General features: G+C 36.2%; 1 protein-coding gene across 6 annotated transcripts in view; it reads right to left on the reverse strand.

Annotated features, from left to right (window-relative positions):
• Nucleotides 1-595: 595 nt before the first annotated feature.
• si:ch211-200p22.4 (phosphatidylinositol-binding clathrin assembly protein) overlaps nucleotides 596-24887 on the reverse strand; it is a 59177-nt gene continuing 34885 nt past the window's right edge. Inside the window, exons 7-21 of one of the 6 annotated variants that reach the window (XM_059527889.1) lie at nucleotides 24595-24701; nucleotides 22621-22662; nucleotides 22147-22167; nucleotides 17492-17577; nucleotides 14833-14968; nucleotides 12864-12997; nucleotides 10048-10145; nucleotides 8339-8449; nucleotides 6073-6204; nucleotides 5737-5767; nucleotides 5504-5651; nucleotides 4216-4239; nucleotides 2403-2459; nucleotides 2179-2295; nucleotides 596-935 (exon numbers count right to left, since the gene is read on the reverse strand). In XM_059527889.1, coding sequence (XP_059383872.1) covers nucleotides 921-935; nucleotides 2179-2295; nucleotides 2403-2459; nucleotides 4216-4239; nucleotides 5504-5651; nucleotides 5737-5767; nucleotides 6073-6204; nucleotides 8339-8449; nucleotides 10048-10145; nucleotides 12864-12997; nucleotides 14833-14968; nucleotides 17492-17577; nucleotides 22147-22167; nucleotides 22621-22662; nucleotides 24595-24701 — 1259 coding nt within the window. In that variant the 3' untranslated portion in view covers nucleotides 596-920. The remainder of the gene's footprint in view (nucleotides 936-2178; nucleotides 2296-2402; nucleotides 2460-4215; nucleotides 4240-5503; nucleotides 5652-5736; nucleotides 5768-6072; nucleotides 6205-8338; nucleotides 8450-10047; nucleotides 10146-12863; nucleotides 12998-14832; nucleotides 14969-17491; nucleotides 17578-22146; nucleotides 22168-22620; nucleotides 22663-24594; nucleotides 24702-24887) is intronic. The other 5 variants (XM_059527934.1, XM_059527916.1, XM_059527898.1 and 2 more) reach the window with 5 other exon arrangements.

Here is a 24887-nt window from a genome sequence, read left to right on the forward strand (position 1 = left end):
GTTTGGTTAACAAAGAAGAGCAGGAGCAGATATGTTTATCAGTGTTCTTGGAGTGACAAAAATCGGTGGGAGGCCAGTGAGAGGGGGCTCTTCATGTGGCTCACGTAACACCAATGTGTGCATATGTATGTGCAAGACCACCATCACATCTGAAACGGAGACCCTTAAACCAGTATAAACAGATAAGGATTGACTGACCATTTTGAACAGTAGCCAGCAGTTAACAGTAACATGTTAATTGTTAACATTAGACGACTAACGTTGTAGATAAGAGAGACCAGCTCAATGTTATATACTATGTTACACATAAATGCATGTGTAAAGTGCTTGGGGGTGCAGAGCACCTTATATAAGGGCTCAAATTCCTTCCTTATTTTGAAATGAGAAGCCGGGGCCTTGTGTTAATGAGCCATTCAAACATGTTTATGATCTAGTAAGCTGTACTATTCAGGGGATTTACTTTGACATTCACTGTTTTCCTGAACTCAGCCTGGGCATCTTCGTAACAGAGCAAAAGAGGACAGTAACAGGAAGTCCACCGTGTTGGGCTCTAATTCATATTAATTATGAAGAAAAAGAAATGAAAAGAAGAGTGCTCTGTACATGGTAATTTAATATCTGCAATAAAATCCACGATTTCTATGATGTATCACACCTGCCAGTAGACACCGTGCCCCAGGAAAGAAATGAACCTCAAGAGATGAAAAATGACACACTATGCGCTCTCATCTGGGGTGTGTGTGCTGGGTGAGCCGTTTCAGACAGTGAAGTAAGCATTCTTGACACAAACACATTCCTCTCCATATGCACGCTCTTTCTTTTTGTCTCGATCTCCTTTTATTTGGTGGTAGTCGGATCCTCCTCTCACTAGCTTGTTGTTCTGTTCAGCCGTCCTGTTTGGCGCTCTGCTTAAGTGCTACTTACATGAACTGCATCTGTAAAAAGACACACAAAGAGTTATAAATAAGCAAAACCGCACTGAAGCGCTCAGTAATGACCGTGTGAATACAGCAGCACTGAACGTCTTGTAAATGGAGCATCTGTGTACTTGGCCAGAGGCAGGGAGCTGTGTTTTGTTTTGTTTTGTGTGTGTGTGTGTGTGTGTGTGTGTGTGTGTGATGGGGATGTTACAATACTACAATTTCAGTTGTTAAAATACAATACCAGTGAAATTGCTGATGAAATTTGAATAACAGTGAAATTTCAGCACTCTCAATACAACAGCAAAAACTAGTACTGCTATTTAAAAATGCTTCATTTAAAAAGTTAAATACTGTAATAATTCTTTATAGAAACATTTAAAATTTAAATATAAGGCTGTCAATAAATTAAAACATAAAATAGTAACAGTTTTCTGTAATTAAAACACTTTTAAACCGTACCTAACACTAAAATCTGTGATTAATATGAAAACAAAATAAAAGGCAGAAATAAAATAAAAATGGATATTTTAAATATTTGTCATGGCATCTGGCCCTACAAATAAAGGCCAGTATCACTTATACCAATATTTATAGTGATGCCTTTATTAAACTTTTGTTTTTTTGGTATTTTTTTCACTGCTTGGTATAAAATGAGTAATTATATCCATTTAACATTACAGTTATAATTAAAAGCCAGGTATACACTGCAAATTTTCAGACTATTTTATTATTATTTTTAATATTTTTTTCATTAAAGAAAATCTGTTTGAATGAGCTCAGTCAATTTTTTCCCCACTTTAAAGTTTTTTTTGCACATTAATTTATCAATAAATATATAATAAACATTAAAATCGATGCCGTGTTAATTGCATTCATTATATTTAACATATTAAACTGCAAATATTAACCACAGAAATAAGTTGCAATTACAATGGCATATAGCTCTGAAGCATTTCTCAATTAGGTAATGATTGCTTCAACAAAAAAGAAATAAAAATCTTATAAAGTCTTCTTTACTATTAAACCAATATTAAAATTAAGTAACTATTAATACTGTTAATTATTTTAATGTAATCCTATTTGATTTTTTTGTTTAATATTAATGGTATAAATAGACAGTAGAAGGTCTATTAAGCTTTCAACATTAAATTTCAGCCTAGTGAAACTGAAAAACAAGGTAAAGGTTTGGTGTATTACAGTAGTGTGGTATGATTAAATGTATGCGAGGCCACTACAGATGTGTTTGTGTGTGTACCTGGGCTCCAGGGATGGGGGTGAAAGGGTTAGTGGGTCTGAGAACAGGCTGGTTGTACAACATGGGCTGTTGGGTCATTACTGGAACCCCTCCCATTTGTCCCAGATGAGGAGGGACCTAAACTCACACACAAGATTCAGCGTTATTTTCTTTTAGCTATTAACCATTTACTGCAATTCATCTACACAATATCCATGTAGCCACTGTAAGGTCACAATACTCACCATTCCATACACAGGCACTTGAGGTGTTGTCATGGGAAACGCCATGGGAGCAGGAGCCTAAAGGGAAAAAAAGGATCACAAATCAACCATCAGTGCACTGAATGATCAAACAATGCTTCAATGATCGAATGACCAATGGCACACTCTCTGATCAAACACTACTGTAGTACACATCCAACAGCTCCGCGCTCACTAATCATGTCTGATTCATTTAATTACTCTCTTTTGTACTCATGACAGGTCAGGAGTACTTCAACTCGCCTGCACTGATTTCTGGGCTTGTCCATTCAACACATGCAACACTGAAGTAAAACTATATAATTCAACAATCTGACATGTTCCCAAGACTTAAAAAGCTTCACAGAACAATGAGTAAAACATTTTTTTTATTTATTTTTTAATACATTTGGACCCAAATAAAACAAATAAGTCAAATGAAACAAAAAATAAAACTGTCATTTTACTAAACCGTTCAAAGACGCATTTAACTGATTAGAAGTGAGAGTGAAGACACTTGCAATGTTCCAAAATATTTCCATTTTAAATAAATGATTTTCTTTTGAACCGTTTTCAACATTGATAATGAAAAAATGTTCTTGAGCACCAAAATAAGTATATCAGAGTGATTTCTGAAGGAACATGTGACACTAAAGACTGGCTGCGAAAAATTTTGCTTTGCCATCACAGGAATAAATAAAATTTTAAAACAGATTAAAATAGAAAACAGTTCTTTTTAAATTAATATTGAGCTCAATCATTTGAACGGTAGAGTATGTCTGAAATAGTTTTTTTCCTAAATTAAAGACTTACCTGAAAAACGGACACTCACTTAAAAGCCTAAAACCTTATTTGGCACTTCATTCAGAACATGGAAAGAATTGATTTGTTGGCACAAATGATGTACTGTATTCATCAGTTTTGAATCGTAAACAGGTTACGTAAGATGTAAGATGCAGCCCCCAAACGCACACATTTGCAGTCTGGTTTGCAAGTCAAAGCTCCAAAAAGATGAATACATTAAATGCTACAGAAAGGGCATGAGAGACCGAACAAACATTCATATGTCACAGGGAAATCAACATATGACATTCTCTCTGTTTATCAGAAATAGAGAGGGTTTTGGAAGTCGGAGGATGTTGGAAGTTACAGTAATGGCCTTTTCACACAAAGTAGAAATTTAGCCCATTCCTACAGTCTGAGAAATCTAGTTACAGAGAAACATCAAACTATTGTTTTTAATTAGTCTCAAGAGTACATGAAACATAAAAAGTCACTGTGGTAAACAAGCTAAAATAAGTTATATAATACACATACATTATGCATATGATATAAATAACTACCAATTACCATATATATTAACAATTCTACTATCATTTATTAGTATTATTATTATTATTAGGTAAGGATGCACCGATATCTAAACATCTGTACAATACTGCTGTAATTTACTTAGATTTTCTTTTAAACTTCCATCCAAATGAGAAAAAAACTAATTTGTAAAAAATAAAAATAAAAAACATGTCCAATAAGACAACATTATAATTTGACAGTGGTTTGTATTTCACTTTAAAGCACATGTACAACTAGAATTTTTTTCATTTTTATTTAGATACAAAAACTTTCCCAAGTAACTGCCCATTTTCACCCACGGTTCAACTACATTTATTGAAAATTTAACACAATGAACCAAATAAGTGAAGACAGAAATCAAGAAATAAGGTGTGAGAATGTAAAAGTGAGGGAATAAGAGAGAATCGATCCCTCGTAAACGATACTCAAGATAATAGAACTGTCAGTTATAGGAGGTACTTACATAACTAGTATAGAACATTCCAGTCTGCTGGGTTAAGCACAAGAAAGATAGAGAAAGACAGAAACATAGAGAGCACATAGAGCGAGGAGAGTTGAAGACGTCAGACATGAGGAGAAACAGGCCAGAAAGATGTGGACCACAGAAAAGGTGGAGAGAGAGACAGAGAGAGAGACACTGAAGGTTAGTTATTCACAGACATCTGCTCTCTCTCAACTCAAAGCAGTTCAGAGGTCAATCTACTCTGAACGCCCTGAGAGAGAGGCAAGAGAGGCCATAAACACATGTAAACAGTGAAAACTCATCTCAGTCCAGTCTCAGAACAGACTAGCACATCACCTGCCTGACTAGATCAATACACACCACTTGAGAACAAGAAACACACTCACACTCATATTTCCTGAAGCTACACAATATAACAAGATGCAAATAACTTTTTTTTCCTGAATTCTAGTGTATGAAATCTGGATATTTGGTGTGAATTGAACTTTACAACAGATGGATTCCTTCAGGTTTGTAAGTTTAAGAGTATTTGAGATTATGTTTGTGTGTGGATGAGAATGTTTATGCATGCAAGAATGTCTGTATATATTAAGTAATGGATAAATGTAATGTTTTTCGGTCACAGGGAAACAAAGCGAAGGCCCATTCATACTTTAAAGTTGTTTATTTTGCTATAATGGCCAGCTGACTGTTCATTACAGTACTAATAAATAAACGGACATGAAATATTAAATGTAAATATTGTTATGTGAGAAGAAAGAGTGCTGCAAAGCACAAAGATGTAAGAAATCAGTTGCCTGGTAAAATACGAAATTTAGTGACATTATTGAAAACAAATTGACTGCAGAAATCTGCAAGTGACCAATCAGAATGAGGTGTATTGAAAATAAAGTATTATCGTTTGAATATACACTATAACTCAAAGGTTAGGGGTCAGTAAGGATGCATTCATTTGATCAAAAGTTACAGTTAACACTTTATATCGATACAAAAGGTTTATATTTCAAATAAATGCTGAACTTTGGTAGAAAAAAAAAAAGAAAAAAAAATTATGATGGTTTGCATAAAAATATTAAACAACATAAATAATAAGAAATATTTTCAGAAAAAAGTTAAGATGTAAAATGTATGACTGACTTTACTGTATTTTCACCCAAATAAATGCAGCCTTAGTGACATGCCAACCCTAACATTTTGAAATTTAGTTCAAGTACATTTAGGTGCCTGTATATCACTATGTGTGAGTGAGTGTGTGCATCTAAGTGTGTGTCCATGTGTGTGTTCTCACCATGTGTGGCACGGGCATGGCGGCAGGTGGCATGGCAGCAGGTGGCAAGGGGGCGGGGCTCCAGGCAGTGGTGCTGCTCATTGTCTTTGACTGCCAGTTAGTGCCACCGGTCAGCTTCTTCTCTCCAGGCTGAGTCCACATATCAGATCTGCATGCAAACACATGCAAAGAGTCTAGACACTGCTTCTTTTTACATTTTGAAATGACTTCGATAATTAAATGTAAATCCTCACTTTTTGCCTTGAGTCCCCCCAAACTGCAGGTCTAAAAAGAGAGCGGGAAAAAGAAAAAGACTGTTAGAACAGCCCAACATCAGCGTAATACTGGAAGACTTACAGCACTGGAGGCATCAGAGACCCATTCATTTCCCCTAGGTTGGGTATAATTCATATCTGTTCAACACACACACACACATACACACACACCCATAGCGTATAGCACCATATGGCTGCTGACTCTCTGTTCAGTAGAGTAGCACAAATGCAATTTGAAGGTCTGGGACTTATGACCAAGTAAATAATGAAAGCCACACAAACAGACCAATAATGCGGCGGGGAAGAGGGACTCACTGCCTACGAGGTTGGCCAGGGACGAATCCAGGTCATTGGCCAACAGTTTACTGCCTGTATGAGAAGCCATGACCGGCGCCTGAGTGTGAACCGTCACCGTGGGCTTCATCAAGTTGCCTAATGCATCATAGCCTGAGAAAAAAAAACAGATAAACCTTTATTATTCCATTGGTTAAATATTTCGAGAGTGGCAAACCATTTATTTTTGCTGCAGACTGACACCTAACCAGAAGCGACAGGACAAGCAACCAGCAATAAAGGTTATATATTTCTGCACTGCTGACCTTTTTATAAGAATTGGATATCAGTTAGACTTGACTAAACCAAATTCGTTTCTGTGTGTTGGTCATGGTTAAGGTTAGCTGAAAGGATAAAATGTAATTTGTACAGATCAGTACTCTGTAATAGCACATGCTAGTTTAGATATCAGATTTAAGAAGGAAAAACAGGATCATTGCAAAATCTCAATATGTACACTGTACATTAAACATCAAATACACTCTCGATGGATGTCACAGTATCACATCACGCAGCCGTTATGCTTTCAATCTGGACACTTAAGTTGCTTGTTGCTGGAAACTTGTCGCATCAGGCCTGGTTAGGCCATAAGTGTTATAGAGCAGAGAGACAGGAGTGAGACGAAAGAAAGCGTGCTGCAGTCCTGCTGATGTTTATAATGATGCTAGCAGCAGGGATGAGCCTCTGTCAGGCCACTCACGGCATGACAAAAGACCCATAGAGATCTAGAGCAGAACATTAGGTCAGGACGGGAGAAACCACCCTGAGATCTAAGTGGAAATAACACAACAGGGCTCCTTAAAGAAACTGGAAAATTATGTCACCCCCTTTATTCTTACTCTTCTCCTTATGGAGACATAATATTGTAATTTTTTTTCTTAATACATGTTTCTCGTCTTATTGTGGATGATTAATCAGTGCATGTTATTTCAAAGAGGAAAATGCCTTTGAAGTCTTTAAATAAAATGTAACAACTCTCAGGCTTTGATTTTTTTTTTCATTTAGAGCACACAGGCTAATGATTAAATGTTAACCAACAGCTATTTAGATATTGTTGCAGATGAACACAAATTACCTAAAATCTTACCAATAGTTATTACAATACGTCAATGCTCTCAGAAATGAACTTGACCTTCAGTATGCACAATTTCTTTTTTAACCTTTATGACAAATAACTTTTGCCCAGGATTGCCCACTATTTGCATAAATGTCTCACCTTACAAAAGTAAAATGCATTGTGAATTCGGGTAGCTGTTTTAACTAAAACTATTCAAACTAGTTTTTGGTAACTAAAATAAAACTGAAATAAAATACAAATATTAGATGAAAAACTTTTTTTTTTTTTTTTTTTTGCCTTGGCAAGTAATTAAACAAATATTATGCCAAAATTAAAATGAAAACTGAAGTTATAAAAATAAAGGCTAATACAAAATAGTAACAATACTGTAACAGTACATAAATATTACACCAATAATAACACTGTTTTGAACGCAATTTAATGTTGACTTTCAAACATCTGACAGGTTTCATTAATTGAAGAGGCAACTGGTTTTCAAATGTAAAAAAAAAACTGATCTTTTTGCTAATTCTTTTAATAAATGAGAGAAAGAAAGAGAGACAGTCTGCTGACACATGCCATGTTTATACAGTTCTACTTCCTCACTCAACTCATCAGATCAGCCATCATAACCCAGGAAAGAGAGCAGAAGAGAGGGAACCGGGGGGGTGGGGGTGGGGGGGTAAAAGGTAAGTAAAAAGGGGCCAAAGAAAGAAAAAAAGGAAGATGGGGCAGACAGAGTGGAAATGTGTGTGCGTCTGTTCTGTGTTCAGATAAGGAGTGTGGCGACAGGCGATTAACAGATGGAGAAAAATGCCAGTCAGCACACAGCCTCCACTAACTCACGCGCACACACAGTAGATGGATGAAGGGATGATAACAGACTGTCCTCAACCACAGAGCAGCGAAGTGAGTAAGTGGAGAGGAAAAAAGCATGAGCGATTCCCCAAAGAACATTCCCAATCCCTCCAGAACCGAGTCAGACGGGCAGGTGCTGCAGCCGGCTGCACAGTCTCTTTCAGCGTTCCAGTGGCAAAGCTCCACAAACTCACCATACATGAACCAGCAGAAGAGGTTTATTTTAGGGTGAAGGTTACTAAGTTTTGCAGTCATTAAGCAACGCGGCAAGGGTCAAATCATCAGAGATTAATAAGCGCAGTTATTAATAATCACACGTGTGAGACATTTTACCAGCTGATGGCTTCACATCACTATTGGAAGCTTTAGTCCCAAATACAGCATCAAAATCTACGTTCATGGTGGGCATGGAAGTCATGGGATGAAGAATGCTGCTTTCTAGACCTGAGAGTAACACACACATACAAAACATGTAAAGATGGAAAGATGTCACACAACACATGCTTGTTGTGCTGTGTTGTTTCCCTCATCTTTTGACAGATGAATTCTGATGACTTTTCCAGTTGTTTAGTAGGTCAGGATTGACTGCATGACAGTGACGCACCAAAACCAAAATTATCATTTCAAATTTAAGTTCAAATTACCAAACATATTGTACAGCCAGCACGTGTCTCACTTGTACTACTGCAGAAAAGTTTGGGGTCAGTAAGATTTAAAAAAATATATATTTCCATTTCAAATAATTCATACTTTAAACTTTCTGTACTGCAAAGAATCCTGAAAAAACTTTTGAATGGAAGTACACATGACCTTTTGTCTTGCAAGTTGCCAGCTTTTAGATTGATTCGAGTGCTGCAAAATTAATCTAAATACAATCTGAGTAACAATAAGGCTTAATAATGGTTTGTTACTCTTTTTAGTTTGTAGTTTTTGCAGACGCCATTTCAAAAGCGATTTTATGTTTTTTTGCCTGAAGATCTAAACAACAGCAATAATTTTTTTTTTAAATGTTCATCATTTCACGTGTCAAAATAATCACAATATAATTTTTTTTTGCAGCCCAGTTAAACCTGGACCTTTTTACACGCATACTTTTTCCTCTACAATAAAGATTCTGATAACAGTTTCCATCCATCTGAGAATGCTATCAAATGGGTTTTTGTCTGAAAATGTCATTTAATACCATTTTCAGCTGAAGCACTTAAAACTGCCTAAATTTTGGTGGATTCCCATTATTCCATGATTTCTTATGTAAATAATAATTTACAGCTTAAATCTGTGCCTCTGGCTCTTTCTCATTACTCTGCTCATTACTCAGCAGTCTTTCTCTCTTTTTTAAAAAAACAAAACCCTCATCCCTCCATCTGTCTACACTGCTGTGTCTTTGCGCTGTTAGTAGTATATGTGGGTCTCTGGAGACCTGAGTCTCGCTGTGCATCTGGCTAGCCCTCGGCGCACCTGCCAACTAGCTGTAAAGCGCACGCTCCAAGTGCATGCTGTGACCTACAAATCCTGGCAGTGTCTCTACACTCTGCACCTTGTGTCCTCAATTCACACAAGCCCAGCAGATGTGCTGAAGTGCTGAAAATGAACCTCTGACACTCAACACAGCTCCCAACCAGAGCGATAATCCCTCAGCGGAAAAGCATCCTAATCAATAAATCAGTCACGCTTTGGGAATATCAAGAAAACATTGTTCTAACCCTACAGAATGGATGGGTATGGATGGAGACCACAATCACAACAAAACATTGGTTGGGTTGCAAGACCTAGCAAGCTGCTTTTTTCAGCTCTTTGAAAATACTGCATTTCGCCCAACAATCTATATACCATTATCTCACCAAACAGTATTTGAAACATAGGAATGAACTAGTAAGTGAACAAACAGATAATTAAATGAACATTTACTGCAAGTTAACAAAGGATTGATCTGTTCTAATGATTTTTCAGGGACTAAATTAAAGGTCAGTGATCTAAAGCGGTAAAACGATAGATGCGGCACCGGTGATTGGGTGTATGTGTGTGGGTGGAGTGGGCCGTACCTCCCCAGGCACTGCTGGCGGTGGAGATAGGAGTGCTCTGCACAGCAGGAACGAAGGCAGGCTGGAGGTCAAACAAGTCACTGTTGAGGTTTGGCATGCTGTACAAGAGAAAGAGAGTTTAGTACAAATGTTAAACATTTAAATTCTACCACACAGATCTCATACAATCAACATTTTATGCTAAACAATATTTGAAGGTTTTCAATTAACAAAATCATACGTTCTCATGCTATATGTTCAGTAGACTTCAAGTAAGAATCAAAAGACATCTGATGGATGCAACAATACAACACTCCACATTTCAAATATTTGAGGACAGTAAGATTTTTTATTATTTTTTAAAGAACTGAAAACTTTTATTCAGCAGTTAAATTAAGCTGGTAAGTCACACTAAAGACTTTTATACTGTTAAAAAGGGTTTCCTTTTTTAACTTTGTTCATCAAAGAATCATGAAAAAAACTATTACAACTTGAACAAAAATAAATAACATTTTATAATATACTAAAATTAGTGCTGGGCAACAATAAATTGCATCCAACAAGTTTTTATGTAAAAAAAAAAAAAGTATGTGTACTGTGCATATTTATTATGTATATATAAATGCACACACATGCATGCATATATTCAAGAAAAAAAATTATATTAAATATATTTGTACATATTATAAATTATGTGAATATAAATATATACATGTAAATAGAAAATGTTCTTTATATATACTGTATTTGTGTCTTTATATATACATAATAAATATACATGGTAAACACACATTATACAAACAAAAACTTTTATTTTGGATGTGATTAATCACGAATAATCGTTGACCAGAACTAATTAAAATAGAAAGAGTTTAAATTGTAAATTACCGTTTATATTGTTTATATTTTTATCAAACAAATTCAGCACTGGTGAACATAAGAGTGCTTCTTTCAAAAACATTTAAAGGGATATTTCACCCCAAAATGACATGTCCTTTTTCTGTAGACGTTGACATCTAGTACTCCCTCCACTCTCACACATAGGGTAAAGCACAGTCTAAATATGCTGTTTATCAGTCTTTGTGTGTTCTGTAAAGGCTTTGAAGGGTATGAAAAGGAAAGTCAAGCAGAAAGGCTCAGTTCTTTCATCTACCGTATCTTTCGGACTATAAGTCACACCCGAGTATAAGTCGAATCAGTCCAAAAATACGCCATGATGAGGAAAAAAAACATATATAAGTCGCACTGGACTATAAGTCGCATTCATTTAGAACCAAGAGAAAACATTACCGTCTACAGCCGCGAGAGGGCGCTCTATGCTGCTCAGTGTAGACTACAGGAGAACTGAGCAGCACAGAGCGCCCTCTCGCGGCTGTAGACGGTAATGTTTTCTCTTGGTTAATTTCTCTCGGTTCATGTCAAATTAATTTTGATAAATAAGTCGCACCTGACTGTAAGTCGCAGGACGAGCCAAACTATGAAAAAAAGTGCGACTTATAGTCCGGAAAATACGGTAACAAGTATAATGGAGGCTACACTGCACAGCCATGGATTGGTCTTTTGAAATCATGGTACAAAGGCTTTTTCATTCTCACCAATGGCACGTTTTCATGAGTCAAAAAATACCTCAAACACCTCAAAAATAAATGTTAAAAGCCAGACATGCTGAAAAGATTCTGTCTGCTCACTTCTTACAACAATCATCCTGTTGTGAGAGTTGCATCACCAGCAAGGCAACTGCCACAACCATGAGATTCTTGATTCCAACAGGGTTTTAAAACCAGCAAATGACCCAACAGTTGTCAAATACATCAAATAAGTTTAGATGACTACCAGATATCTATTGAATTATTTCAAAATTTAACTTTGCAGTTTTGTACAGTATATAAGATGTTGAAACACTGATACTAATATCTAAATAAATACAATTTTTAAAGTGAAAATCTACTTATTATTCTGCAACTTTGTCAATATATATTTTTGAATGTGTTCATGTTATAAAACATTTTGAGATGTGCTTCAATAAAAAAAGGAAAAAATCCAAGTTCATATTATGAATGTCACTAAGAAGTATACAGAATCTTAAATATCTCTTCATTTGTCTGGCATAAGCCTTTATTTCGAAATTTTAAGTTTAAATTGATTTAACTGTACGTGGGGGTGGGCGATATACCGGTAGGAATTTGTCAACCTGTAGGGATTTTGAACTACTGTCTCTTTCATAGTTAAATGCTCACGTGACATTGCCATGCTACACGGTCACAAAAATGTACAGTATCATTTGCACACGTTTTTAAATGGTTTAAAGCTATTTATTTTAAGCCACTGAAATGCAATCAGCAACAAAAGAGAACTCATTTCACTATAAATCATCCCGCCAGAGAGGCGCGTGCACATGAAGACATTGCTCATAGAGCGCAGGAGTACTTAACAGTTATTTTTGCCACTTTATAGGCCTTGAACGGTTAAATACACACACTTGTGTCAAAATACCTGTATTTGCAAGTATCTTCGTATACTGTAATTTGGCTCTTACGTGAAAGCATACAGCTGAGAAAGAAAATGTGTAACAGTATATTGGATCTGGGCAGCTCTTAAAGTGACAGCTAAATAACTTGTGTAACATTAATAAGAAAACAAAAATACACTTAATTTACAAAGATAAGAATATGCACTGTTTTTATACATTTAATTACTTTATATGACATATGTAGCATTTCTAATTTATTTGTTACATTTCTTTCTTATTCTTACTTAATTGCTGAATGTTTACTTGTCTTCAGTGAGTTTATTTTATATATAATATATACTGCGGTCCTGTAAGACATGTTAGTGACCTGTTTGTTGAGGGTGGGCTTGTGGTGTTGGTGAACAGGTCCATGCCCGCAGTGTGGTTGTTGGCACTACCCATAGACTGTGTGCTGGGAGAGGCAGAGGGGGTCTGTATGCTGCTCTCCTTCAGATGCTGATTCTATACAATAACAAAACACAGGAAGAAAACAGAGAGAACATAAAGCATTTAAAGACTGGGCTGCTCGGCTCATTCCTCCTGTGATGGTCACTGAAAAGACTATTTCCTTCAGCTGAGCTCTGTGAAATCAGACAGATTAGAGCCACTCAGGCAGCTGAAGTGCCAGTCAGCTACAGCTCCGATCTACTGTGTGTGTGTGTGTGTGTGTGTGTGTGTGTGTGTGTGTGTGTGTGTATACTGTAGAAGAGATGGCTGAAGTCAGAGAAGATCTCCCAGGTCATACTTCCTTTGACTCAAAAACATCAACTACTTGAACAGCTTAGGCCAACCATATGAAAAGAACAAAAAAAAGTCAATACATCTAAGCTAAGCAACTCACTAGAACAACTATGTGACATCAGACCTCCAACCAAAACCTGAAGTCAAGTCTGGTCTTAGTCTGGCCACTAGGCCTTTTGACCAATGCAGTGTACTGTGTTCTTTTACACATGAGCAGCTCAGGATCCTGTGACATTGGTCACAGCAAAAACTGCTCCATGCAACCTTCTCTCTACATTAAGTTCAAGTCACTTAGAACATGCATTTGGGAATACAACGTGTCGACCATCTTCCCAAAAATCCAAAGAAAAGCACAGTTAAACCAATTGTTGTAAACAAAAGAAAAGCTACAAGAGCTACTTGTGGATTTCTGCCAAAATAAAAGCTTGATGGATTAACATCTGAAAATGAATCAAGATGGGCATAAATATTAGTTAAATTGAACAATTGTACTGTAAAGTTATTATATATTTTTTCCTATTTTCTCCTTTACAGTGAAATTATTACAATAGTAACTTTTCTTGTTTTATAATTTTTATTTAGCAATAACGATTAAATAAAGATAAATAAGAACTATTTAGCATAAAAACAAGAACAATAATTATTATTGTGTGTAATAATGTTTAGATATATTATTAAAAGTGTACATTATTATTATTAGTATCATCATACTGATAGATAAAACACAACATTTTGGGCCAAATTGCACAGCCCTATAAACAAGCAAACCTAAAACTTTTTCCCTTTAAATTACATTTTAGATTTTAATTCCTAATCATAAAATAAAAATTTCAATTTACTTTTTTAAACCGTGCAGCCCTAGATTCTAGTTTCTAAAGAGAGAGGAAGTAGGTTGCGACATGGCAAGGTTTTATGCCCTTTGCAACAACAAGAAAATGTGGAAAGAAAAGAAAACAGAAGAAGAAAGTGACAGCACTCTAAAACACTGTGTTGAGAACACAACAATCACAAAGAAAACACCAGTTCAATTTCACACAAACTTATCCGAACATGGGCTGTGTAAATACTTTGATGTTGGACTTTGAAATTGCTTTGAATGTTTGAACTATTTAGATATAGAGCTGTGGTGCAGCTGAGGATACATTCCACACCAATGACGTTCCTGTCATTCAGTTTGCGTGTGTGTGTGTGTGTTGGTGTGAGTATTTGTGTCCCACTAGGTATGACAGTAAATCCTGATGGGGACAGAGAGGTTCGATTAACCCTGCTGACCACTTACTGCCGCAGGCTAATCATTGAAGGTACAAGGGCGTATTGTGTAAACACACATACACTTGTACGTGTGGAACAAAATGTTCCCAGAACAGCAGCTTCAATTCTGCCAAATCTCAGTTGCAACGAACTTTTCTGGGTGGAGCTGGGATATGCCTTTACCGTATGCTCTCTTTATTCTCTACATAGAACCAGCTAACATTACTTCCTGTCCACACTTCAAACTTAACTGGTAATTAGAACATGTTCATTCACAGAAAATAATGGGATAGGTTGTAACCCACCTTGAGAGCTTGCAGACGGGCTTGCTCCTCCTCCAGGGCCAGTTGTTTCTCCTTCTCATCCATCCTGCTGGACGAGAAGGAGAAGGACATGCCCGTGTTGGAGAGGGACGACACTGCATTGGACAGAGTGTTGGCTCTACAGAGAAAAACACAGATATGCACAGAAGTGAGACTTTCCTATAAGTTCTTTATTTAGGACCTGATTAATTTAACACTCTACACAAGCCAATAAAAGTCATATCTTACAGTATGTGGCTGTACATAAATCTCTTGCTAATGGTTTGTTGTTGCTGTATCAAGTGCTTCAACATATGGCTTGTGACATTAAGAGGATTTATACAGCATATACAGGAACTTGCATTTGACTAAATATTTTGTCTTATCTTCAAAGTAATAAAAAAGGTTGATGTTTAAAAAAAACAACAACGTAAACTCACATGAGAAGAATGAGATTTATTAGCCTAATAAAAGGCATTTTATTTTACACAAAGTGGGTTTTACGCCATGACCACCAGGTTATTACACAACCTAGCCCACTACTCAATATTCACATTTACACTAATTTGTCATATTTATGATCATCAGTGTAGCACAGTAATAGCAGTGAATACAAAAATGCATGAACAGGTATAACAAGAAAATAAATAATTTTTTTCTTGATATATCTGTTCAGCACCATTGCTTTTCCCCTGCTGATGGAAATGCAGAATGGAAATTGTCCATTTACTGATTAATATGGCAAACATGGAAGCTCTGCTACCTTGCTTGCTGGACATGCGAGAAAAGACCACACTGGTTGAGCATTGGCTGTGTATACAACATCTAATGAGCTCTATGTAAGATGCATTGATCAATACTTACTAAATTAAATTTACCTACAACCCGAATTCCGGAAAAGTTGGGACGTTTTTTAAATTTTAATAAAATGAAAACTAAAAGACTTTCAAATCACATGAGCCAATATTTTATTCACAATAGAACATAGATAACATAGCAAATGTTTAAACTGAGAAAGTTTACAATTTTATGCACAAAATGAGCTCATTTCAATTTTGATTTCTGCTACAGGTCTCAAAATAGTTGGGACGGGGCATGTTTACCATGGTGTAGCATCTCCTTTTCTTTTCAAAACAGTTTGAAGACGTCTGGGCATTGAGGCTATGAGTTGCTGGAGTTTTGCTGTTGGAATTTGGTCCCATTCTTGCCTTATATAGATTTCCAGCTGCTGAAGAGTTTGTGGTCGTCTTTGACGTATTTTTCGTTTAATGATGCGCCAAATGTTCTCTATAGGTGAAAGATCTGGACTGCAGGCAGGCCAGGTTAGCACCCGGACTCTTCTACGACGAAGCCATGCTGTTGTTATAGCTGCAGTATGTGGTTTTGCATTGTCCTGCTGAAATAAACAAGGCCTTCCCTGAAATAGACGTTGTTTGGAGGGAAGCATATGTTGCTCTAAAACCTTTATATACCTTTCAGCATTCACAGAGCCTTCCAAAACATGCAAGCTGCCCATACCGTATGCACTTATGCACCCCCATACCATCAGAGATGCTGGCTTTTGAACTGAACGCTGATAACATGCTGGAAGGTCTCCCTCCTCTTTAGCCCGGAGGACACGGCGTCCGTGATTTCCAACAAGAATGTCAAATTTGGACTCGTCTGACCATAAAACACTATTCCACTTTGAAATAGTCCATTTTAAATGAGCCTTGGCCCACAGGACACGACGGCGCTTCTGGACCATGTTCACATATGGCTTCCTTTTTGCATGATAGAGCTTTAGTTGGCATCTGCTGATGGCACGGCAGATTGTGTTTACCGACAGTGGTTTCTGAAAGTATTCCTGGGCCCATTTAGTAATGTCATTGACACAATCATGCCGATGAGTGATGCAGTGTCGTCTGAGAGCCCGAAGACCACGGGCATCCAATAAAGGTCTCCGGCCTTGTCCCTTACGCACAGAGATTTCTCCAGTTTCTCTGAATCTTTTGATGATGTTATGCACTGTAGATGATGAGATTTGCAAAGCCTTTGCAATTTGACGTTGAGGAACATTGTTTTTAAAGTTTTCCACAATTTTTTTACGCAGTCTTTCACAGATTGGAGAGCCTCTGCCCATCTTTACTTCTGAGAGACTCTGCTTCTCTAAGACAAAGCTTTAATAGCTAATCATTTTACAGACCTGATATCAATTAACTTAATTAATCACTAGATGTTCTCCCAGCTGAATCTTTTCAAAACTGCTTGCTTTTTTAGCCATTTGTTGCCCCCGTGCCAACTTTTTTGAGACCTGTAGCAGGCATTAAATTTTAAATGAGCTAATTAAGTGGATAAAAGTGTAAAATTTCTCAGTTTAAACATTTGCTACGTTATCTATGTTCTATTGTGAATAAAATATTGGCTCATGTGATTTGAAATTCCTTTAGTTTTCATTTTATTAAAATTTAAAAAACGTCCCAACTTTTCCGGAATTCGTGTTGTACTAAATAAAATCATGTAAAGTGATCATGTTTTTCAGAAGACTTGGAATAATCCACTCAATTTATACGGATTTATTTTAGAATGTCTTAGTGAATGTCTTCACAGATGTTTGCCCAAACAGTGTTTTACAGTTTGATGCTGTATTTATTTATTTATTTAGAACTGTAGGATTTCGTACCTGTTGTCGGCGGAGAGCTCCTTTGTTTTCTTTCCCTCCAGAGAGGCCAGGTGCTGCTCAAGAGCCTCCAAGAGACTGCTGGGAGCCTGCAGGAGAAAGAGAAGGGTCAAGAACTCAAGGGAGAACATACAGATCCAGTTTAAAAGAGTACACACTCTCACGGTCAAACACACTTACACATTCACCCACTCGATCCACCTAAGTTTCAGCAAATAATAACAGGAGCATGCTTTAAGCTTTTAGTAAGAGGCGTACAGGCAAAGGATAAACAAGCACATAAAACAAGAGAGAGGAAGAGTACGGATTCAAAAGAGAGGAAGTGGCATGCACACTGGAAGATCCAAACCTCAAATGACAGACATACCCATGAGGTCACTGATATAACTCATTATTGGACCATGACATTAAACTTTTTACACTGGCTTTTGGAATTAGTACTCTGGGGTTTCTGCAAGAGTTTCTGGTGCTGAATCGCAAATCTAGCTAAAACCTTCCTCTTAGCCCTTTATATTGATCTAGGATTTGTTTCTTTTGAAAAGAATTATCTTAACAATTACAAGAGGAAGCATAACACAGGTCCCACATCAGCAAACACGGGATGTGTATGTTAGCACCTAAGAGCACACACACCCCGTGCTGCTTCATTCAAATGAGAGCAAATGTTAGCACAAGCTCAGAGCTCATGGTTGGTGAAAAGAGCAGGTGCTTTGTGCCAAGTTTCCAGAACAGAAAACCCGTGTATAAACTGCTCTTATGGACTAAGGGTAAGGAAAGCTCTTTGACTGTGCCTAGCTGGCAACGCTGGCCAACGTGTCTGGATCTGATCTAGGTTGGCTTTTTATCCACATTGCTGAGAGGGCAGATTGGGTCTAATGCATTCCACTGAAAACAGAAGCCAAAAGAGAGGAAAAACACATATGCAGCAGTCTGCAATTCAAATGTGCTCTGGACCAAAAAAACAGCCTTAAGTCTCTGGGGTATATTTGTAGCAATAGCCAAAAAAACATTATATGGGTCAAAATTATTGATTTTTTTAATGCCAAAAATCATTAGAATATTAAGTAAAGATCATGTTTCATGAAGATATTCTGTAAATTTCCTACCGTAAATATATCAAAACTAATTTTTTAAGTTTACATTTTATTAGCAATTTGCATTGCTAAGAATTCATTTGGACAACTTTAAAGGCGATTTTCTCAATATTTAGATTTTCTTTGCACCCTCAGATTCCAGATTTTCAAATAGTCGCATCTCGGCCTCGATCCTAATAAACCATAGATCAATGCAAAGCTTATTCAGCTTTCAGAAAATTTATCGGAAAATTGACACTTAAATTAAATTACATTTTTATCCAAATTTTTTATCTTTTATCCAAAGCAACTTACATTGCATTCAGTCTAACAATTTTTCCTAACCCCCAACCTTGTGCTTGCTAACGCAATGCTCTACCACTTGAGCTACAGGAACACTTAAGACTGGTTTTGTGGTCCAGGGTCACAAAAATAACTAAAAACGAACATTTCGGCTAAGCGGGAAAATGTATCATTTCCACATACTGTAGGGCTGTGCGATATGATGTTATATACATCTCGGATGTACAAAATAAAAAGACTATGGGTTCCTATTATGAGATTTATTCTTTAATATTTTATTTTGAATTAAGATATTATTATATTATTTATTATAGAAAATATTTCATTATTAAATTATTATATTAACCATATGCCATGGCTACCGGACTTTATTACGTGCAATAGTCAGCATTCAAAAAAAATTGAGGTCCCCTCAAAAACGAGATGTTACATCTCAAGGGGTTTTCCTCTTCACAATAAATTTGACAAATTAAGTTTATCATTAATAAATATTACATACAGTGCATAATATAAAACAGGCCTAGAAGAAAACATTTTTATCCATCCTACAATAAGGCCATTAACTGATCTTTTCCACATAATATTTGTATATTATTATTATTATTATTGGTTATATTTTATATTCATTTATATAAATGTTTTGCTTCATTTCGATCTCAACGTCCTGAATACTTTTTTTTAAATAATAGCCTACTGTAAATGCTCGACATAAAAATCAAGCTTTGATTATGCTGACTGGAATTTTTCCGTGAATGCAGTTTAAATTTAACATGTATTTCATTTTATTTCAGCTAAATAATAGACCATAATTTTAAATACTAGAGTGTTTCGTTGAGGAATTAATCATTAACGTAGTTTCATTTGTAAATGAAAACACAACACGCTCATTTATCATTTATCTGACAATTATGCCAATAAAGTTTTTACTTTATGATTGTATTTATGCCGATGTGTGATGATAAATTGTTTTCATTTACAAAACGAAACTACGTGAATGATTTATTCAACAAAACACTAAAATATTTATAATTATGGTCTTTTAATAATACATAATAATAATAATATAATTATTTATTTCAAATTAAAATATTAATGAATAAATCTCTGATATTCCCGGGTTGCTATGGTCACGCAGTTTGTTTACGCATTCAATTTGTGGCCATGAGAAAAATATGTCATTCCCTCAACATAGCATCTTGAGGCCACAACATAAGGATGTTGTTACCTCGACAAAATGATCTCGTGGGCACTACATAAAATCACGTTCCCATGAATTAATATCTCATGGCCACAACATATCACATTCCCATGAGTTATGTTGTGGCCATGACAAAACTAAGTGAACCGACCATGTCATCTCCCAGGCACCGTATAAGAGAGCGTAAACAGCTGAAAAAGAAAATGCATATGTAACTGTATTTTGGACTTCAGTCTTAAAGGGGAAGCTGTCCAATATTCGTTCTGTCTATATTTATATATAATCTATACATAATACACATTTTAATAATATCTTTTGATCAATCAATATATAGATACAGATATAGATATAATTAACAGTGAAGACTAATTAATTTACACAATGTATGTATCGTTTCTTATTTTTTTGTGGTGTTTTTTTTTTTTGCCCTTTGGAACTACTAGTTCTGTCATACGTCCACTAGAGGTGGGAGAAAAAAAAAATAGATTCTCCGATGTAACACGATTCTCCCTTCGGAGCATGCTTTTTTTTTTATTTTCCCACAAATGGCATGAGAAATGCGGCGGACATCATTGCACAGAATTTGCGCTGTGAGACGTGCGCATTGCTTGACAATGTGTTTTCCACCATAGATATGCATTAAATTTATGCCGTTTGTGATGCAGCCCTATTTTTAAGATGGCAGTAGCCTACTGACACAGAGAGATTCCAACTATAAACAATAAGCATATAAACTACTATTTTGGTTAAAATTTAAAATTGTAAAGATGTATATGCACAGAAGAATAATTCATTAGGAAAAATGTAGATCAAGAATCGTTTTGGAATTGGATTAGCGCCTAAAGATTACCCCTAACTTCCACAGAAGTGAAATAAAAAAAGAAAGATGAAAGTGTAACAGCTTTTAATTTGCTTCCTTCCTGTCTGATTTGATTTCCTTGGAGAAGACACGGCACGAACAGGCTTTTGATTAAATGACTCCATTTTAGATGTGCATGCAGCTACATAAAGTACTCATGTAACCTCACTTCATCCTTTATCACAATCCTAAAAACCTAGGTCAGTTTTTTTCATGTAAAGGAGAAACAGGGCACTGGGTAAATCATATAGCACCCACAAGAGCTCCACCTTTTCCAACTTTGATGGTCAGGGGGTTTGCAAGCATGAAGCAGTCATGCAACCCAGCTGGAGATTTGCTTTTATGCTGATCTGAGTTAACGATTTGATCAAACTATAAAGAGACAACTGCACATCTGGTCTCAGATCAGCAGAAATAGCGATGTACAGCCATGCCTGCAAAGTGACAGAGAAAAGAATGGAGGTTCGGGCCACATTCAATCAGTTAGCCTGGTTTTAAAGGGATGAATCAGATGATGCATTCAGAAAGAAACTAGGGCTGGGAGATACAGATACAGATAAAAATAAAAAAAAGATAAAAAAGATTACCTCAATATTTACTTTTTGAAGATTTTTTATTTCAACACATACAATATGTATTGAACTCCAAAAATGGCGTTTCATTTACGGAATTACTTTGACTAAACCAAGATTCTGACTCAAAATACGGTAAGATGTTAAAAATAAACAAACATGTTTTTAACAATGTTTTTATCAAAAGAACAGATTGATATTTCCATAATTATTACATGTTACATAATTCAATTATTTATTTGTAAATAAAATTTTAATAATTTTGCTTTCATTCCAGTACTACTATATGGAACAATACAAAAATATATTATTAAACCATAATAATTACAAAAAAAAAAATTCTACAGAAACATCCATCAGTTTTGTGTGTACTATGAGTCATTTAAGGTTTATTTGCTATATGCCCCTGGTTTAAATAAAAAATATATTTTTTACATTTTAAAATATTTCTGCACTTAGATAATACTGAGTGCAAACTGGAATACTGGCACAGGTTTCTAATAAATTGGATAAAAATAATTGCTGCATTAAAGTTGTTGGCTAATTTTCATCAAAAAATGACTGAATATGTTGTAAATATTTGATAGATCACCCAGCACTAGTAGTAGCAGAGTTATGTCATATACAAGCAGTGCATATAACCCACCACCTACAAGGTAAGATCCTCTAGTCGTCTGAAAGGAACAATAAACAATGTGTTACCGCAGGGGAATAAACCTCATTCAATATAGTGTGTTAACCCCATTCTGTAATGTCAAAACTCAATCAAAGACATCAAATATGAACCGTGCATAGTGCAACCCCACAAAGTCATACTGAAACAGTGTGATCATCTCTATTTGAGAGGGAACTAAACAGAGAGAGGAGTGTTTGGTAACGTCTGTCAAGCCACAAGTCTTAAAGCGATTAATATTAAGCCTGACTTTTTAAACCAAAAAACGAGAGACAGAACGTCCAAAAAACAGTGAGCATGGGTACAAAAACAGCACGTAAGACAACCAGAGAAAGGACGAGGACAGGTGGAACACAGAGAGAAGGAAGAGAGAGCAGTGGTACAATGGACGACAGCAGCAGCGTAGTCAGGAAGTAGAGGAGAAACAGAAAGTGGAAATGAAATGTACACTGACCTGAGTGAGATCTGGGATGTCACCCTGATCAATTCCAACTTGCTGTGTCATAAACAAAACAAAACAAAGGTAAACAAACAAACAAACGAGGAGAGGGGGGAGGAATTTGAAAAAAGAAGAAACAAAGGATCATTAACTCATGCAGTGATTAAAAATGAAAGGAAAAAAAATAACATAGGTGTGGCATGCCGAGAGCCACAGAGGACCAATGGGAATGGACATAGACATTGATAATGTTCGACATGGCTGACTGTGAAGTGTGGAGTGGTTAACATTCAAAAACGATTTTTACAAATGACGACTTTTAAATGGTGGGGGTAAATAAAGAAAATTAGACAAGAATTTCACATGGTGATGGACATTGTTCTCAGAGACTCATTGTCATATTGAATCCCTGAGTAGAAGAGCCAGTCTGGAAATAAGACCAGACAGTCTAACGTCTGGCTGGATGGACTGAGAGGGGAAGTGAGAGAAAGAAGGCTGCAGCACGTGAATTCATCAGTGTCAGAGAGAGAGGAGTAAGTGAGAGTCCTATTAACACCAAACTGATCTACATTTGGGCCAGAAGAAGAGAGAGACTTTAAAGGTCTCATGCCATGTGAATCCACAGTAGGAACGACAGCCATCAATGGACTCAGTACGGGTAACGGGAGAGAAACAGCTCATTTCACACTGTATAAAGCAGTCTTAGTGGAGTACACTCTCTCTGCAGGGTTCCCACACTTTGGACCAATAACTTTACATGGATTTTCCAAAGCTTATCCAGTCATTCATTATTACGGAGTTAAGATTTTTTTTTAATCATTGTGGAGATTGCTGGGGGTTAATTTTCATATGTACAGTACCGTTCAAAAATATGGGGTCAGTAAGATTTTTGTATTGTTTTAAAAGATATTGTGAAAAATAATTACAACTTCTAAATCTTTATAACTGTTTTCTATTTTAATATATTTTGAGTTGTGAATTCTTTGAATATTTTATTTCTTTGATGGCAAAGATGAATTTTCAGCATCCAGTCTTCAGTGTCACATGATCCTTCAGAAATCATTCTAACATACTGATTTGGTGCTCAAGAAATACTTGTTTGATGAATGTTGAAAGCAGTTGCACAGCTTAATTTCTTTGTGGAAAAACTGATAAATTTATATATAGAAAGTTCAAAAGAACAGAATTTATTTGACATAAAATAAGATTTTTATAGCAATAATTTGCAGATAGAATTTTTTGGTACTGTTACAATAAATCTATTTACTGTCACTTTTGATAAACAATGCATCTTTGCTGAATAAAAGTTAATTTCAAAAAATTAAAAATAAATCTTAGTAACCCCAAACTTCTGAACGGTAGTGTATGTCAGGTAATTAGCAAGTTAATAAACTTAAACAGTTGTACTTGGTGTACAAATGTACCCAATGAGACCCTCAATCAACAGACTGATGTTATGCTTTTTTAATGTTATGCTTTTATTTCAATCTCTTTTTACCAGTTGCAATTTTTTTAGGAGCTTACAGAGAAACCAAAACAGAGGTCAGTTCAACCTCAACTCAAACAAAGGATGAAACCTAGTGACATCCGAATGACTTCTGGCAGGATAGGCACATGTATGTTTATATGGACACAATCCATGAGGACTGTGCAATGCATTGCAGTGCTGGAATAAATGTATGACATCTGTGCACGCATCATTCTAGTGAATATGAATGACAGAGCATTGTTTGATAGAGAGATGAGAGCGAGAGAGAGAGAGAGAGAGAGAGAGAGAGAGGCGGAGAGAGATAGAGAGAGATAAATTGTGGGAGCGGAGGGATCCTTGAACAGCCTGTCTAATCTCAGACCTGTCGTATCAAAGCACTGTGTGTGTGTGTGTGTGTGTGTGTGTGTGTGTGTGTGTGTGTGTGTGTGTGTGTGTGTGTGTGTGTGTGTGTGTGTGTGTGTGTGTGTGTGTGTGCGTGCGCGCACACATTGCACTGGTACCTCAGCCACTTTAAGAAACTCTGACAGCTTGGTCATCCTGTACAGAAACTTCTTATAGATGTCCAGGGCATCTTTACACTGGTTTTTTTTCATATCGAAGTATTTCTCTGAAACAGGAGGACAAAAAAAAGATAGACAAGAGGGAAAGCAGAATGATTAGCAGAGCAACTCAAACAGATAAAGACTGCAATTACCCATCAGAGGACTGTCAAAACACTCTGGGCTGTCTGACAGAGACAGGGGCATATAAGAGCTAGCAGTCTAATGGATTTTTAGACCATCAACCTAAACAG

This window comes from Carassius carassius, chromosome 3, assembly GCF_963082965.1.
Source record: "Carassius carassius chromosome 3, fCarCar2.1, whole genome shotgun sequence".
In the NCBI taxonomy this organism is placed as follows: Eukaryota; Metazoa; Chordata; class Actinopteri; order Cypriniformes; family Cyprinidae; genus Carassius; species Carassius carassius.